Here is a 17364-nt window from a genome sequence, read left to right on the forward strand (position 1 = left end):
CCGGATTGCGAGAAACGATGTCCGGTCAGCGATGTGTCGACAGATGATATTGCTCGTCACTTACATATCATTTCGTAATTGAAATAAATACATTTATAGACATATCTATCATATCTTCAACTTGAATACCAAACACTAATCTAGGCGATACAATTGGAAGTTTCCTTAAGCCGCCTTAAGGGATTATACCTAGTCGGACGGCCGAAAAGTGGCGATTGTTTGTGAATTTTTTTTTTGAAAAAGCGAAGGCATATATTTTTACAGAAGTTTCTGCACTTAAAAGAGCAACATTTAAAGAACATTTGGTAATTTTTTCGTAGGAAAATATCTGCGTTTACAATAAAGTAACGACCGACATCCAAGAAGCCTTTTTAATAATTTAGTTTTGCGGCGAACGCTGCCATTCGGAACCAGATTCTCTAGAATCAAAAAAGAAAAAAGATTTCGTTAGAAATAATTAGCGGAAGGAATTTTCGAAATATTAATTTAAACTAAAATAGCGGCTATTTACAATTGAAGCCCCGATTTGTTCCGCGTGACTTTTGCACTTCAACTTTAAATAGCCGCCGTTTTGGTTTAAATTAATACCTCGAAAATTCCTTCCGTTAATTATTTCTAACGAAATCTTTTTTCTTCTTTGATTCTAGGTAATCTGGTTCCGAATGGCAGCGTTCGCCGCAAAACTAAATTATTAAAAAGGCTTCTTGGATGTCGGTTGTTATTTTATTGTAAAAGCAAATATTCTCCTACGAAAAAATTACCAAACGTTCTTCGAATGTTGCTCTTTTAAGTGCAGAAACTTCTGTAAAAATACATGCCTCTGCTTTTTCAAAAAAAAATCACAAACATTCGCCTCTTTTCGGTCGCCTGACTAGGTACAACCCCCTAAACACTGAAGGAGTCCCAGACAGGATCAGGATGTTCCTCGAGGAACAGCGTAACGTTAACGTTCCCAAGAGATTGTAAATAATCTCTCAGGTAAAGCTCCGAGGGCACCGCTGAAAGTGGTCAGTTTCATGGACAACCAAGCGTGTCCTCGCTCGTCGAATCAACGAACATGTTACTACGAATTATACCGTAGGTTGTAAGGAGTACGCGTTACCGTAACGTATCGTAATTTTTTGTGCGTCCAACCGCGAAAACTAGTCGACCGTTATTCCGATGTCAGCTCCGTTGCCGATTCCACTACAATAAAAACGCACGGTTAATTATCTAATTCGCGGATCTGCCAACATTTCTGATTACCGGTCTGAACGTTCTAAGGACGATTGCTCGATTAATTATCGACAGACGACTGTGAGAAACGATTCCGTGAATCGTGGGTGCCGTGGCAGAGACCTGTACACTACCAGTTACTATATAGATATTACAGATCGTGAGAATGGACAGAGTGCTGGAAACAGCAAGATCTGAAAGCGATCCTTTTGCAACATTCCAATCGAAGGCCAAGGATCGTACGTACAACGAGACGCGAGGCATTAAATCGGAAATCGCGTTTCATCTTAACCGTGTATCCGTTGCGCTTGCCAGTGATATCTCCTTCCGCTGCTTCTTCCAAGAAGTCGAGTAGGTGTCGCGTATATACGTGCTGCAAGAGATGTCGAAAGAACGTTGGCACCTATTGGTATATCCCTACGCTAGGGGGGACGATCAAGATAACTCGCTGACACTTCATTTTTTTTTGCAAATAACATTGTACCTATATCGTACATAAGTAGGTCCAGTAACGACGCCGTTGTCGTTTAAATACGCTCCTCGAGCAGATAAACGGTTAAATAAAATCCGGACGATAAGGTATCGTCGCGCGGGCAATCCCCTCAGACATTTCATTATATTTCGCCGTGTGATTTAATCGAATTCATTATTACGCGAAAAATGATACGTGCCTACCGTTAAGGTGAGCAACGCGGATCTTCCCATCCTTGTCAATCTCCTACGATATTAATGCAGAACGTGATCGAACAGATCCGGTAAACATTCGTACGCGCGCATTTAGATGTGATTAAAGACGAATAATAATAATAATAATAATAATAATAATTATTATTAAAATAATAATAATAATAATTATTATTAAAATAATAATAATAATAATTATTATTAAAATAATAATAATAATAATAATAATAATAAAATAATAATAATTATTATTATTATAAGTACATTGGCGAAAGTAAACTTCTGCGGTTCTAACAGAGGTAAAAAGTGTGTTAGTTTCTTTCATATAATATCGCACGAATCCCTTTTGCGAAGGGTTGCAATTCCTATGATCGCGTGACTCATCCACCCTCGCGGACTTTGCGTCCGCGAATTATTTCTTCGGTCGGTGCAGAGAACATTCCTCGCTGTGCATACACGTAGCCAGAACAATGAACGAGCTGCGGAAAACAACTTACGCGGAGTTTTTAGATATCTAGAGATAATGGCATTTATCTTATCGCAACGATCGCGTGAAAAATTCCACGGACAACCGGCGAGTCTTTTTGCGCGATTCGCGGATACGAAGAAACTGATGCACCTCGAGCAATAGATAATGCGATTATTTCTCGAACGTTCACTTTAATCAAAATTACAGTATCTGATAAACCGAGGGGAAAAAAAAGGGAAGCCGAACGGAAAACTAACGCCACGTCATAGCGACAGATAACGGGGCTGTTTGCACGGACGCAGCATTTCCCTCAAAATGTTCGCGCGCTTCGTTCCGCTACTCCATCGAGCGCGTCGCATTAATTAACGCGTTAAATCGTGAGCGACTTGGTCGCCGTCGAAAGCGTGATCTACCCCATCATATTTTACGCCACGTCCCGCGAATGAAGCACTAAAACATTACCGAAAAGAAAAAAAATTTGGAAGTCGCGATTGTCGAGAAACTTCGACTATCATAAATCAATGCGACACGACCGCGACTCTGCTAGGTCAATCGGATGCGTAATCTTCGTTTTGCAATTAAGTGCCTATGTAATTTGCTACAAGATCCAGGGACGCGAAATCAAACGAAGCAATCGTACAGGGAAGCAATCGTCGAGTGAACAAAAAAAAAAACCAAGTTATCGCGGACTTTGATAAGTGTCACTTGAAAGTCGTAGTTTTAGAGCGAATACAGTTGAATTGAACTACTCGCGCCAAATATAGATTCGTACATATTTCACTTTTCAGCTAATACCTTTCGTGGGCACGTTGCGTAAAAAAAATCGCGCGAAGCTCGTAGACTGTTTTGCTGTCTAAATCCATGTACAGTGGCAAAGATATTAGCTGCAGCATCCCCAAATCCGGGTCCTGTGGAGCAATCTCGATCGCTGCGTGACCGCTAAGGTAATTGCTACCTATCGAGCTTATTTTCACCAAGGTATCGGCCACTGTATTGCCTACTTACAGTTAATCAGGAGTCGCGCGAAGCTGCCAAATATTCGAGTGACGCAACAAACGTTTAGATAGGTACTGCACGATCATTTAAAATTGTGATCAATTAAAATAGTCGCATAAAATTTATCGAACGATTGAATCATTGCGGCCTGTAACCTGGCTTGCAAATAGCAGGTGCTTATTAAATAATATCATTTATCATAAACGAAGATACGGCACCGCGATTCGATTGCTATCAGCAAATGATCGATGAACCATGATTATTGGCGACTTGTCGAACGGATTCGTCACCGACGAGAAACGAGCAACTCGTTCTCGCTGTCTGACCCATAAAACGAGACTCGCGGAAAGGACACTCGAATGAGGTGAAAGCACCAGCAGAGCGGAGAAAGCATCGGCTCATTGTTGCTTCGGGGTTTATTTCGATGCTCCTTCCGGCCCACGTGGCGCGCGTTAATGGGCCAGTCACAGGTGACATTGGCATTGACCTTTCGCAGGTGCAAAATTGCCTCGAGGTGCGTGTATGCGTAACGGGACTCTTCGCTACATAATTTCAAACGCAAATCGGTCAGCTTGGTAATTGCGGCGCGGCCCAAACGATTTCGTTCACAATAAGACGGCGCGGCGCTCGAAGCGGGAATGAATAGATAGGGGAGACCGGGGCTGGTTGACTAATTTTTAGCGCTTCGAATTTTTACAAATAGACTGGAATTATTCTGTTGACTTGTTGCGCACCAAAAGTTTACGAGTTTCGTTAGGTATGCGGGCTTGATTTTTAAATTTCTGAGACGAATAAGTGAACAAACCCCAGCTGTGGGGTTAGTTGGCAAATACGATGGGGTTAGTTGACTTGACATTTACTTTTCAGTTTTAACCCTTTGCCTGCGAAAGGCGTACAGGGTCATTCCGGGAGAGACGCGCCTAGAGGGGTGCACCACTTCTTGTTCCGGCCACACTACATAACTGGCAGCATTGTTTCAACGCTTAAGACGCGTGTTCTTATCTACAAACGTAGCCTCGTTAAAGGAATCGCATCGATCGCGCGGTTTAGGTTCGTTGAAATTGAAAAAAACTTTTCGTTGCGTTGGATTTCAGGCGAAAAATTTATGCTCCACGAAACATGCACTATGTATCCTCCCCTCTGTAATATCTGTAGAAGAGAAAAAAAGAACGAAAGTAGGGAGAAGAGGGTACCGATAAGTAGGAGCATCGCCCCCGAATCTGAAGTGCATCCCTCCCTCAGGTCTGGGGTTAGATGCACTTTTTCGAAGTTTTTTAAAAAGCGTACTTTAATATTAAAATAAAGTTTTTATATATTTAATATGTCATTTTGTGAAAGAGATTGAAATAATCGATCAAACTACATTTACCTAAACTTTCAGTTGTATTTATTTAAGACTTTATAAGCAATCGAAAAAAGTGCAGCCAATTCCATCAACATAGTATACGAGATGCGTACGTATATATCCTACGACCAATAAATTTTTAAAACTTTTTAATTTTTTTTATTAAGTATCACGGTGTTAGATACTGTAATTATTTTCTACTTGTTTGTTATGGTCTATTTGGAAGGCCTGAGAGTTCGAAGGGAGGATAGGGTGTAAAACTGGTAGGGGTGAGTTTGGAGGGATTTGTGGCGGGGGAAATGGATTTGAGCAACTAAACTCTTTTCCCCGACTGCATCTCGAGGATAAACAGTGCAATTTTCAGTGGTATTCCTATGCTTAGTCAAGTAACCCCGTCCGACATTGCCAACATGTTAAGGGTCGTACGTACAAAACCTCCACGCACCGGATAAAATAAAATACCCTAAATTATAGTCAACGCATCACGTTTCCACAAAATATTCATTAAAAAAAAACATCAAGCAATACTCAGTGGAAAAAAATTCATAAATAGTGGAAATAAAAATATTTACTTCTCGCCGACCTTTTTAGATTTTTCATTCTCACTGATAGGTACGCAATTTTTTTTCACGGTGAGTCATTAAATGGCAAGCTGGTCATCCATATGCTGCGATATCGCGAATCCTAGCATAATTTATAACGTAATACAACAATCAAAGGGAATTAGTCAACTAACCTCGTTAGTCAACTAGCCCCGGTCTCCCCTACCGGTGCTATTGGGAAAATAGCGAGGCTACCGCGGTGGAGATCACGCGAAAGATAGTAGGTAGGTACACGTCGACGCCGCTGAGGGTCATATTCAGGGCCACCGTGATCCAATCCGCCATTAAAATTACAGAACAAGATTCCGCGGGTATTCTATCCCCGGCCCAGCCTCGCGACTTTCACTACAGAAGAAAGACAACAGAGACGCGTTTGGAAATGCCGTTGCGTATGCGCCAGTGAAGTAACGCAAGCTCTGATTCGCGGCGAGAAAGCCGCGAGCCCGGCCGTAGTCGCTCGGTAAGAAGGCCAAAGCTGACGGGTTTACATTCACGATCGCGCAGTGCGAGAGGTGGTCTCTGCTGGTCAAGTTCAGGGCTAACAGGATCCGATCCAGTCGTATCTTTTTCCGTGCAGCGTTCAGCGACGAGCTTCGAGAAGAGCGCCGCAAAAGGCGCATCTTCCGCTGGCCAAACAGACGCGGCAAAACCTGGCCCTTACCTACTCCTCCGTCGAGCAACTCCCTTTCTACCCCCGTTTCCTTCTCAAAGCCTCTCTTCTCCTTCCGCCCCTCCTTTCCCTTTCCCCGCGTCAGGTTTCTTTCTATTTTCTTCGGACCGGACCACCACCCGATCGTTTTATCCTTATTCCCAGCCTCCGCTCCCCTCGCCCTCTGGCAACAATTTCACCTGCGCGCTATTTCGTCCCTTTTCGCCTCTGCCGCTTTCGAGTTGCTACACTGCCACGGCATGCGCCCTCTTCGTCGAGCAACAGGCAGTACCTGCGCGACCAACCTTGCCGCGTTCAGTAGCGTCCTTCGCCAAACCTCCTTTGGGCGACACTTTCAATCGGCACAGCCTCGGCACAATTGAGTATAGGGGAGACCGGGGCTGGTTGTCCCAAGGGTAGCTTGGCTAATTGTTAATAACTTTGCACCGACACATGCTCTACTGCGGAACGATTTACTGCAGAAAGAAGTCACTTCTATTATGCCATGCATTTATGTCCGACCCCGCGATCGCGTATTTCTTTAACTGTTATCAGCGTTTGTCGAAAAATTCACAACGTAAGTTAATTTTTTTTCTTAAAGAATTTGTGCTTTCTCGCTCTATAGAGTTACAATGGAATAAATGTTAAGGGACTGATTTCGGGAATTTCCGCGATTTTCGACCTTATTCTGCGATCTTTAAAGGTTTGTAGCTCGGAGCAACGCTAATCGCTTTTAATGAAATTTTAGGCAAGTATACAACTTACTTACGTTTTTCGAATTTTCATTATAGGCTCAAAAAAAAGTTTAAAAAACAACCTTTACTATTTTTCTTGCTATTCCGATCAATTGATTTTTTTTTCAAAACGACAAAAGATGTCACTCAGAAAACTAATCCTTCTAGCTCCTCAAAAAAAAAACACTCATGTCGTTTGGACCAGATCTAAAACAGTTATGCGATTTTAAAAGTTGTAAACTTTCTTTCGTCCGCCCCTGTAAGTCTACCAACCCCTATCATGGGGCTGGTTGACCAGCATGGAAAGTGTCAGAAAAGCATTACAATACCTTAATTGTTATCACATTTAGTTAACTTTAATAATTTAATCAGCTAGCCAAATGTATGCCCTATCAAGTCCACTAACCAGTTTACTGATATTTCGTCCACATAATTTATTAAAAATCAAACACTGAACAACTGGCCTACCCCGGTCTCCGCTAAAAGTATCCACGACTTCTGCGACTTTTGCAACTATTACAGTTGGAGCATGATTTCTTCAGAGGTGCAGAATTTTTAAACATCGCTGCTTCGTTGCCTATCTCTCCTTATCCTTCGATCGTTCCCGAAACATTATACATTCGCGTCTAATTAAGAACGCTTCTGGCACCGAGGAGGAGTCCGCTTTCGGTTCGAGGTCGAGATGCTGGCTGGTCGTTCGTGCGGAACCTGAGGAAGGTTCGAAGCTCGAAAGGGCTTCGCGTACCTGGCTGCGTTCCCTTCGCTCTTCTCACCGACGTTCCGCGGTGTGTTGGTGCAGCTCGGACTCGCATCGTCGCGTCGGGCTCCTTGCGCCGCGGCGCGGCGTGGCGTCTGCATCCTGGAATGCGGTTGTTCCACTCTATACCGATACTCCGCTCTATACGCCTACGTTCTACCTACTAAAGCCGCGTGTGCAACTACGGTTATGATGTAAGAAGCAACACCGAGCTGCCACCGTTCTGCAGAAACTTTCGGAAAGTTACCGCGCCAGATAACACGCATTCTGGCCCGATACAATATCAGACCCGACCAATCTCCTCCGCAGGACCAGCCAGTGGCCAGAAACGAACTCCCGCAGCCACAATCCGCGAAGCGCTCGCGTGAACAGTGACGCGCCAACGTTTCAGGTCTCAGGTTTAGCCGAGGAGCAATTAAGATACCCTGCGCGCAGCGATCGGGAATATCGATCAGTGTACGAGCGTGTACCGTTACGGCCATCCATTTGCCACCGCTTTTGATTGCTCATCGACGAACAGAGGCCATGCAAATTGGAACCGTGTCACCGGACGCGGAGCATGGAGCCACGGCGAGCCAGCTAAAGAAACAAACCACCGGCCGGGGTCCTAAACAGCGAAATGGCGAAGTTCCATCGAATTTCTATTTTTCTGCAGATCTAGATGGCGATTTCGATAGAACTGGCTTTCGCGGGATCGCGAGATACGAGTCGATTAGCGTAACTCCGGCGGTCGAAAGCACTCCGCGAGGGTGGTACAGGTAGGAAGAATTATTCTTTACAATTATTAGGTATTTGGCGCCGCTATCTAAACATTCCTTGATAAGGCGGCCTTTACTCGGTACATTGCCCACGCGTGAGCGTGGCAATACCTGCGGAACGAACGAGCAGGAAGGTATCTGTTCAGAAATGTTTCTGTTCGATTTCTTAATTGATCGGTGTAAAGATGGCACGTTCACTCGACGTAAACGTACCGTTTCACGTGACGCGCGTACAGCTTGCAATCCAGCCGAGGACCCGCTGTATACATTGCGTTATCTCGCCCGATCCGCGCGTTTACAGTTTAAAGTTTAGAGCTTAAATCTAGGCCGATGTCACGGAAGAAGGCTGCTTCGGACCGGTCGTTTGTGGAATTCCTCCTCTATATCGTGGAGGTCTGGCGGATCCGCGAAGCCACTGTCCTCGTAGCGGGTGCATCGCGATCCCGGTGATCTCGGTGGATGAACTGGATGCACGCTGCAACAGTGGTCGGCGTTATTAATTCTCGCGAAGGGTAGCTGATAGGATTTGTATGTTTCTGAGGAGTGTCATCTTTCCTGACCTAAAACCATATCGCAGCGATGTTACGTCTGATCGCTATCGCGCCTCGTTGATCGATAACACCTTGCGAAACGAATCGCATTGCACGCGGGACTGTTCGACCGCGTCGAATCCGAATTGTACAAAGCTCGGCTACGTACTTGAGAGATCGCAACGTTACCTTGTGCACCTGGACGGGCTGATCTCCAACGGCTCGTCGTATCTGCGCGATATCATGGTGAAGTCCCGATGCGCCGCTACCATTTTCTGCAGCCGCGAAATAATCTCGTAATCCGGCGTGCAGATTGGTTCCGACAATAGCTTCACCACGGAGACACGGAAGCTTTGCAGCTGAAACAGGAGATGAACGATTTGCCAGTTGTGAGCGCGCGTCGCTGCCTGCCGCCCGGCTTGCGCCGATCCGCCCGGTTTTCTCCGCTCTTAGCGTCCCTTGATTCTCTTTATCGCGACAGAAGCAATGCCTTCTTAAGAAAGGGACGATTGTGTCCGCGGATGTATCCCGATCAGCCGGCGAAGGGAACGTGATCGGGCAAACGAGCTCGGCGCGGGCGGGCCGCGACGGGGCGCAATTACGCGAATGGCTGTCGTCGAGAGTCATATCGGGATTGCTTCAATGAATTAACGAGCCTGTTGGCCTCTAGCTCTTGGTTAGTATCGCCGCGGAACGCGAACGCGTTATCGAAATACGCCGCTTTAGTGGCAGATCAAAGACGCGAGACATCTACGATCGATCTTGATCGATAACCGCTGGGGTCAGCTGCCTGTGCGCGCACAAACGAGAATATTTAACCCTCGGGCGGGCGCGCCAATGAGAGGTACGCGAGCAGGCGCGTGGTGAACCCGGCTCATCAGTTGAAAACAATCATTCTAGCCCGCTTATATACAGTGACTCGTATTAATGTTCGGACACTTTTTAAAATCGCATAACTTTTTTAGAATTGGTCCAAAGAACTTGAGTTTTTTTTGAGAAGCTGGAAGGATTAGTTTGCTAACTAACGCGTTTCGTCGTTTTGAAAAAAATGCAATTGATCGGAATAGCAAGAAACAAAGTAAAGGTTGTTTTTTAAACTTTTTTTTTGAGCCTGTAATGAAAATTCAAAAAACCTGAGTAGTTAGCTCGTAAGTTTTAAAGAAATAATAAAAATCTTCTTTGATTTACAGAGAAACAATTCAATTTACTTATTCACAACCGTTCCCATAAAAGTAGGGGAATTAATTGTATCACAAAACATTATATATGTAAAACATTTTTAACACCAAAAATGAAAATCAACTGGCAGAAGCATCACAGGGTTCTTGACGCACACCACGATCGCGTGGAGAGAATGTTCGTCTAACCGAGACCTAATGAAGGAAATACGCAGGTCGGTGAACAGAGCTGACAAAGCGCGCCCGCTCGAGGGTTAAAGAGCATGTAGAAATTCGCGTCCCTTCTCAGCGAGATTGAAATAATCGTTGATGGTCACACGGTACTCGCCTGCACCGTCGATAATGCATACCTGGGATTCTCTTTTGGTGACCTCGGAGTAGTTCTGCTTGACCTGCGCTAGCTCGTCCCGGAGGAGCTGCAACGAATGATCGTTTATGGACCTCTCTTGCTCGGCTGTCTCCGCGGTGCTCCTCATTTGCTCCTTCAGCACTGTGAGCTTTCTGTTGCAGCGGGTCCTCAGCATCTCGCTCTCGACCAGCCGCTTCTGGAGCTCCTCTATTTTTCGGCTACGCTCCAAAGCGGCTATCTGCGGCCGGGAAACACACTGTGTAGTGCGTAGTCGTTGACAGGGGAACAGCCGAACCGCGGGCGATTTAACGAGCACGGCGAACGCCTTTTATACGTGCCTTGTAATCCGCGGCTTCCGTTAGTTGCGCGCTTAATTCACGGTTTCGCGACTTCTCTTCCAAGAGTTGGGCCTGCAGGCGATCGAGCTGCTTCGATAACTTCTTCGCCCTTGAAAACAGAAAGCTTCCATTGACGACGTAAACCGGCGAGATGCGGCAAGGGGATTGCCTACCGAGCATTGGCTTCGTCCCTTTCGGTCTGCAGCAGCGACTTCGTCCTGACGCTGTCCTCCTGGAGCGACAGCTTTCGACGGAGGAGATCCAGATGCAGGTCCCTCCGCTGCAGTTGCTCGCGAAGCGTTCTCACGCGACGTTGCAGTTGATACACAACCGAGGTCTAAAGAAGAGAGAAGAAAGAAACGGCTGCGCCCATTTCTCCGGCTACTCTACGCGACCTGTCTAAATAATTATCTCTGCTAAAGCTCAGGGTGATCGCGTGGAAGCGCGCGTGCACGGTGCGCACGCCAAGCGTCACCAGCTTCGCCGCTGCGCTGCGGCGCTGGTGGAACAACAACGGGCTGCAACAACAACGGGTTGCAACTTGCGAAGCTCTAAAGCCAATTCGTTCAGGTTGCCAGAAGGCTTACTTCTTTCATAGAAGAAAGCTCATGGAAGGATCGCTCGCGCTGAATCCTCGGTAAGGTGGTGTAGCTGCAGCGCGAGTGCTGCGCGATCGGGGATCGCGCGATTTTGCGACAAGGCGGGAACACAGAAGAAAGGAGACGTTAGCAACCGTGACACAGAGAACGAACAGGCGGACTTTCGATCGCAGCCTTTACCTTATCCACCAGCTTGTCGGTTTCTAATCTAGCCAGCTGCTCGGCCCGCACCAGGAGCGACTCCGTCTGAAGATCCAGACCCATCTCCTCGGAGATCTCGTCCATTTGCAACGATTTCCCAAGTCGATCCAAGAACGTCGCGAACTGCAACACAGGTTCGATTCATAGAGTTCCTAAGGATTAACAGAGTTTGCGGGATTGAACCATCTCTACCGTCTGCTTATCTCTGCGCAGGGTCTCCTTTGATAGCTCGCAGCTAGCCAGCTCGGAGTCCAGCTTGCGGACCTTGCTCTCCAGGTGGGACCGCTCCTCTTCCAGATTGCGCATCTTCGTCACAGTAGCCTCGATCAGTTCGCTCTGCCTGGCCACCGACTCGGTAGCCGTGTTCAGCTTCTCTCGTAGGTTCTGTACGTTCTGCGGAGGAGAAAGGTTCTCGTTTACCTGTCCCTTTGCTCGCGCAGGCTGCTCACTGCTCGCGCAGCGTAACGAATAATTCGAAAGAATACAAGAGCCTGATCTTTGTTCTCAGCCAATATCTCTCTGACGCGATCCTTAATGGCGTTCTCGTGAGACTCGACGAATCGGTTCGGGCCACCGACGAGTATCGCCAACGATTCAAGGAGGTGCCGCAGCTGGCTCTGCACGCGCTGCGCCTTCTCCTCCCGGTGCTTCAGGTCCTCTGCGAAACGAAATGAGGGAAGACTGGTAGTAGCGGTCCTTTGAGGGGCTCCGGCTGCCAACTCGTCCAACCGTTCACCTCGTAGCTGACAGATCAATGACTCTTGGCTGGATATGTTTCCTGTCGCGCTGCTGATACTTCTATTCGCGTTCACCAGCTTGTCCCTCAGGTCGTTCAGCTCTCTTTCGGCCACTCTGAACTGCATCTCCAGGCAGTCTTTCTCCTGGTAATCCGCGATTAGCCGATTATTCCCGATGATTCGGCGAGTATTCCGTCGCTTCTGCAACGAGCTACCTGTCTCAAGCGATCCAAGTCGATCAGCTGCGAGGATGCTTGTCGTTGGAGCTGCTCTTTGTCCGCGACTGCGCGATCCAGGGCATCTCGGCAGCTCCTAAAGTCCACCTCGAAGCTGGCCAATTGCCCCTCGACGCTCGTGCTTTTCGCCCGGAGACGATTCGCCTCTTGCACCAACTCCTCCGCCTTGTGGATCACGATCTCGGCGCTGGGGTGCGCGGCTTCGCAGTACTCGATGTTCAACGCGTGCGCCAATTTCCGCGCAAAGTCCTTTGAGTATCATACGGGAACGTTACGAGCACCGCCGACGTGACTGATCCCGTTCGGGGAGGATCGCTGCAAAGGGAGGATAGACGGATGAAATGGTAAAAACCTGCAGGCACAGACGGGCACGTTCCTTCTGCTGAATCTCTTCGGACATATTCTGCTCCAGCTGACGAATTTTCTTATCGTACTCCCGGATTTTCTCGTCGTGGTACTTGAGATCGCGCTGCAGCCCCTGTATCGTGATCTCGTTTCTGCCTTGAGTCGCGTAAAGATTCCTCTCGCGTTCTTCCACTTCCTAGCACATAAGTCGCAAACGACAGTTGGCTTAACCCCTTCGTTGACACACTGGGTGCGAGCCACCCATAAGTTGCTTTGACGCTCTCTGCCTTCTAATACACGAAATAAATACCTTCCTTCCAAAGCCACCTTACAAACTATTTTTTTCTGAAAATACTATATCCGAACAATAACTCTGTGAATTTGTAGCTCCCAATATTGAAATTTGTAAAAGTGGCAATTTTTTGAAGATTTCTTCGTGCTCGCTCGACATATGGTAATCTAGAATTTTTCTTATAAAGTTGTAGTAAAATTTCAATAAAACAAATCACTGGAGTACATTCTAGAGACCTTGGAATTGACCCACGATTTTTTTCATAGCGATTGGATTCTTTAGACGAGAATGGCAGTCGTTCAAAAATTGTTCCGGGCCTGAGCCACCCAAGTGTGTCAACGAAGGGTTAATACGAGAGGTGAAACGGCGAGCGACAGATGAAGCAACCTGTATGCGTTTCTTCAGGCTCGAAACGATGGCATTTTGCCTGGCAGCCTGCTCGCGAAGCTGGTCGGCCTCCACTTGCAGCTCCACGATCCGCTGCTCTCGCGACCTCACCAGACTCTTCATCTCCTGGACCTAGACGATAAAGCCACGGGTTAATCGAGCGACCGATCGGCTGATCGAACAGAGCCGAGACGATTTACCTCGGACATCAGCCTGTCGCGCTTGTACTCGAGAGCCGCGAGCTCGCTTCTCAGCGTGGTGGTCAGGTCGTGGGTCATAACGTCTTCCTCGCAGATCTGCGCCGAGAAAGCCGCGTTCGCGTTTAAACGAAAAAGAAGTGATCTCTTGAAACAGGCTCTACCAGCCGACACAGTCGCGAGAAAAAAAATTTAGTAACATTCCCCTGTTTGCCGGAGAAAAGAAACGCCGACATCGCCGCTGTCTCCTAGCCGATTTTATTTCCGCGCCACCGGTTCGATCGATACGGGCTATGTACTACGTACCCGCTGCACCGCCTGCACGCTGCCGTTCCTAATTATTTCCCACGAACGAAAGGCTTCGGTAATTAAAACGTCGTTAAGTTAAACTTCAAGCCTCTACCAAGGGGGGATCGAGAACGAAGGAGCGTCTCGACAAGAAGCGCGCTAACAGAGTCCCACGGTGTTCGATGAAATTACAAGGAAGGCGACCGATACCATTAATATCTAATTACGCGTTTGCGTTTACAATTGCGAATACATCTGTGTTGCAACAGTGACGACGAAATTCGTCGTGTGAAATCCGCTGGTCCGTGCGCGGTATTTAGCATCCCCTACGCTGTGCTAAAGCGACCGTAGTCTGCGAGCGAAGAGGACTGTCGCGGAACGGCGAGAACACCTGGGGACACTCGAATTCACCGAGTTTTCGCCGTCGTTGGAAGATGTAACTGGAAGGGTCTGAGCAGTTTCCAGGTTAATCGGACACGCGAGCCGCGCAGAAACGTGCGAGACTAGTTTCGCCCTGCTCGCGACAGTGGGTTACGTGACTCGAATCGTACTGGGAACGGAGACTTCGCAACCTGACTCGACTCTCCTCGAATGGGTCCAAGCACGGAACACGCTAATTCAGCGGCGCCCTTCTACGCGAGGACTAGCCGCGGTTGCATCTGCAACGACCACTTCGGTATACAACCCCCGAACACGTTGCGCTTGGATACCAAGGGAGCTGAAAGTACTCGTCTTCGAGCAATCAAACAGTAGACTCTTATGCCTGTTCCATGAAATCGGACAGAAGATCGTGGAGATTTAAATTGTTAATAGGTTCCGTGCGCGTTCCCCCGTAAATGTAATCAGCACTCGAGGGTATCGTTGCGATAAATCCACATCTGGGTCGTCGGCTCGATAACATTGCGCGCATCGGACCTATCTTCTTTAAATACTGATAATTCTCGCCAATGCGGAGTTACAATAGTAGCGCGCGCTACTTAGTTTCATTTGCGCGCGGATCTGGATGCCGCTACACCTGCAAAACTCTCCGTGCCCATCTTGCGAAGATTGACTGGTTGGGGCGATGACAATCGAGGGAAGGGAGAATTAATTACTGGGGTTTCAGAGAAGGTCGAGGACGGCGGTCGAGGGTGGTGGATGACGATGGGGGATGGTGGTGGTGGATGGTCGAGGGAGCGACCGATAAAGGTGTGCGGCGACAGGTAGAATCGATTCAATGCAACGCTATGGCAACCGGACCCTCGCCTCGCCCCGCGCGCGAGTCAATACGTTAGCGATTCGCCTGAATACGTTGCGCGGAGGCACCTGTAGCAGTACGAACAAAAAAAAACGGAAAGCCGATGAAATTACGCGATTCATTTCAGCTGGAGAGTCAGCGATGAGGCGAGCGGCGAAAAGAATCGGGCAACGAAACCGTAAGCGCTCGAAAAAGTTGCCTCTTCTTTTACAGGAAAGTACTCCGTCTCTCTCGCAAGCTATCGCATCGCCAAGCGAATACATTAAACGTAATTATGTTAAAAAAAAAAAATGAAACAGCGGGAAGCTCGGTGCAGTGGACGAAAGCGGTGCACGTGACTGTTGGTCACCGAAACTGGCTAGTGCGCACACGCATGTATACATATATGTGGATATTGCGAAATGTTGCGAATATGCTAAGTGATAAGCGGTGTGTCTGATTCCTGTGAGAAATTTCGCCCTCGGTGGCGCGGCCGAGACCTTTCCAGGGGACGATATGCGGAGGGTTTCGAATATTCGAAGATCCTCCTCGGTGGTCTCCTTCGCTTCCATGGCGTCCTTTGCTTCCTCCTCGCTCGACATCTTGATTCGGCCGCACAGGCGGATCCACGCTGACCACTACACTTCTAGGGACTTGCCTTGCCGCGCGAGACTGTTCAAAAAGGATTCAAGTATTACATATACGTGTACATATTTCATTCGCACTTTCAAACTGATAGAACTGCAGGAGGCGCAACGATTCAGCAGCGTAATACCGTCTCTAACGAAGCCAGAGTGTCGACACACCTCGGGTCGCTGATACGCCAACAGCCCCTCCTGCACAGGGACTAGGGACTCCCTGATAATCGAAATCCATCGATCCAAGAAAACCGCTAACCGTCCCGCCGATTCTGTCGAAACGCAACAGAATTAATTGCTCGTTGTGTACTTTGAGATCCAATTGCGAAAGTATCGTAACGCAACTTAATCGCACACGCTTTCGTAATTAATGAAAAATCTGAATGTCAGACTGTCCAGGAAATGTTAATATGCACGCTAAGTAATTGCAAAGGAAAATAATGACGAGCAGCGTCTAAGAAGGTAGCTAAAGATTTATATCTGGAGGTGTAAAAGTTTGTGAGTTATTTGTGAAATATTAATAATTCATCGATGTTCCGCGGTAGTTAGATTTGCTGATGGAGAAGATAGACTGCACCTTATGGGAGTTCGTGTCGCGCGAAATGAAACACTGGCTTCTGACTTCGTTAAAAAGTCAGCGGTTTTAAGTTTAAAGACATAGCGAAAAATTAATTGTAAGGTTGTTGCATTTCCGTGTGTAGATAAAAATCATTTTTCATCGTGCTTAGTTTCATTTCTAACCGGTAGAAGGATTGCGATTGATTTCCACTCTGAATCGATACAATCGCATGCGACAAGGGAATGGTAACGACTCTCTAATAGCGAATTCGGTATCTCGCAATGACTGTGCTGGTACCAGAAAATTACTTGGATCGGTTGATTCTTATAGAGCTAACTTCGTCTCTGTCAGAAACTACTGATCCAAATCATTTTCTGGCATCAGCACAGAGTCAGTGCGAGATACCGAATTCGCTATAACATCACAGACGAGGTATTGGGAAATACTGTGAGAGCGCCATCTACTAAAGTAAGCGCTGTAATCGGGTCAATCGCGCTACAGGGCTGGTGTCACCACAGACGAGGTATAGAATAGACCCATCACCTTATGGGACTTCGTGTCGCCACCCAATCTGTGTTACCGACCTATAATTTCAGGACTGAATTTAGCGACCTCTGTTCACGAACAGCGTCCAACTCAGCAACTACTCTGAAATGTGTTGAAATGCTGAAAGGTGTGTGCGTACTTGTATACGTGTGACTTGTTTAGAGAGAGAGTTTGACATAAGAGGTTAGGCTTTTGTTACGGTATGCTTTGGCTCGGTTGGTCAACGACTCACGCGGATTTCTCTCCGAAAATCCATTTTGCGTGCCCTTGCGAACCCTTTCACGTATCGTGCGCCGAAAAAAGTATTAAAAATTCATGCTTACCCTTCGCCTTTCCTTCTTTCCTGAATTTCTTTTAATCGAATGATTGCTTGGCAGTTCCCTAGATTCTATATCTAAACCGAAGGGATCGATGGAACTTTGTTTCCATCCATCTCTTTGGTTTAGTAGGCTTCATATACAGGGAGATCGATGGAACTTTGATTCCATCTATCTCTCGAAATAGCCAATAAACATTTAT

At 47.1% G+C, this 17364-nt stretch overlaps 1 protein-coding gene across 1 annotated transcript; it reads right to left on the reverse strand.

Annotated features, from left to right (window-relative positions):
* Positions 1–8143: 8143 nt before the first annotated feature.
* On the reverse strand, positions 8144–16186 carry LOC143371235 (coiled-coil domain-containing protein 170). The gene is made up of 16 exons (XM_076816195.1): positions 15878–16186; positions 15603–15774; positions 13602–13697; positions 13402–13533; positions 12730–12918; positions 12357–12626; positions 12141–12285; positions 11890–12062; positions 11597–11797; positions 11384–11527; positions 11192–11269; positions 10778–10941; positions 10605–10713; positions 10268–10504; positions 8929–9098; positions 8144–8684 (listed from the first exon to the last, which is right to left on the reverse strand). The coding sequence occupies exons 2-16, from the start codon at positions 15702–15704 to the stop codon at positions 8543–8545; spliced, it is 2352 nt and encodes a 783-aa protein (XP_076672310.1). The 5' UTR covers positions 15705–15774; positions 15878–16186; the 3' UTR covers positions 8144–8542.
* Positions 16187–17364: the final 1178 nt, after the last annotated feature.

The sequence above is a fragment of the Andrena cerasifolii genome, chromosome 7 (assembly GCF_050908995.1).
Source record: "Andrena cerasifolii isolate SP2316 chromosome 7, iyAndCera1_principal, whole genome shotgun sequence".
NCBI lineage: Eukaryota > Metazoa > Arthropoda > Insecta > Hymenoptera > Andrenidae > Andrena > Andrena cerasifolii.

What these genes read in the sequence shown, in the direction of transcription:
- LOC143371235 (XM_076816195.1), bottom strand. Translation starts at nt 15,704, where the DNA reads ATGTCGAGCGAGGAGGAAGCAAAGGACGCCATGGAAGCGAAGGAGACC. An exon ending in CGGAAGCCGCGGATTACAAG is followed by an intron (nt 10,505 to 10,604) that starts GCACGTATAAAA and finishes TCCCGGCCGCAG; the next exon opens with ATAGCCGCTTTGGAGCGTAG. An exon ending in AGCCCGTCCAGGTGCACAAG is followed by an intron (nt 8,685 to 8,928) that starts GTAACGTTGCGA and finishes CCACTGTTGCAG; the next exon opens with CGTGCATCCAGTTCATCCAC.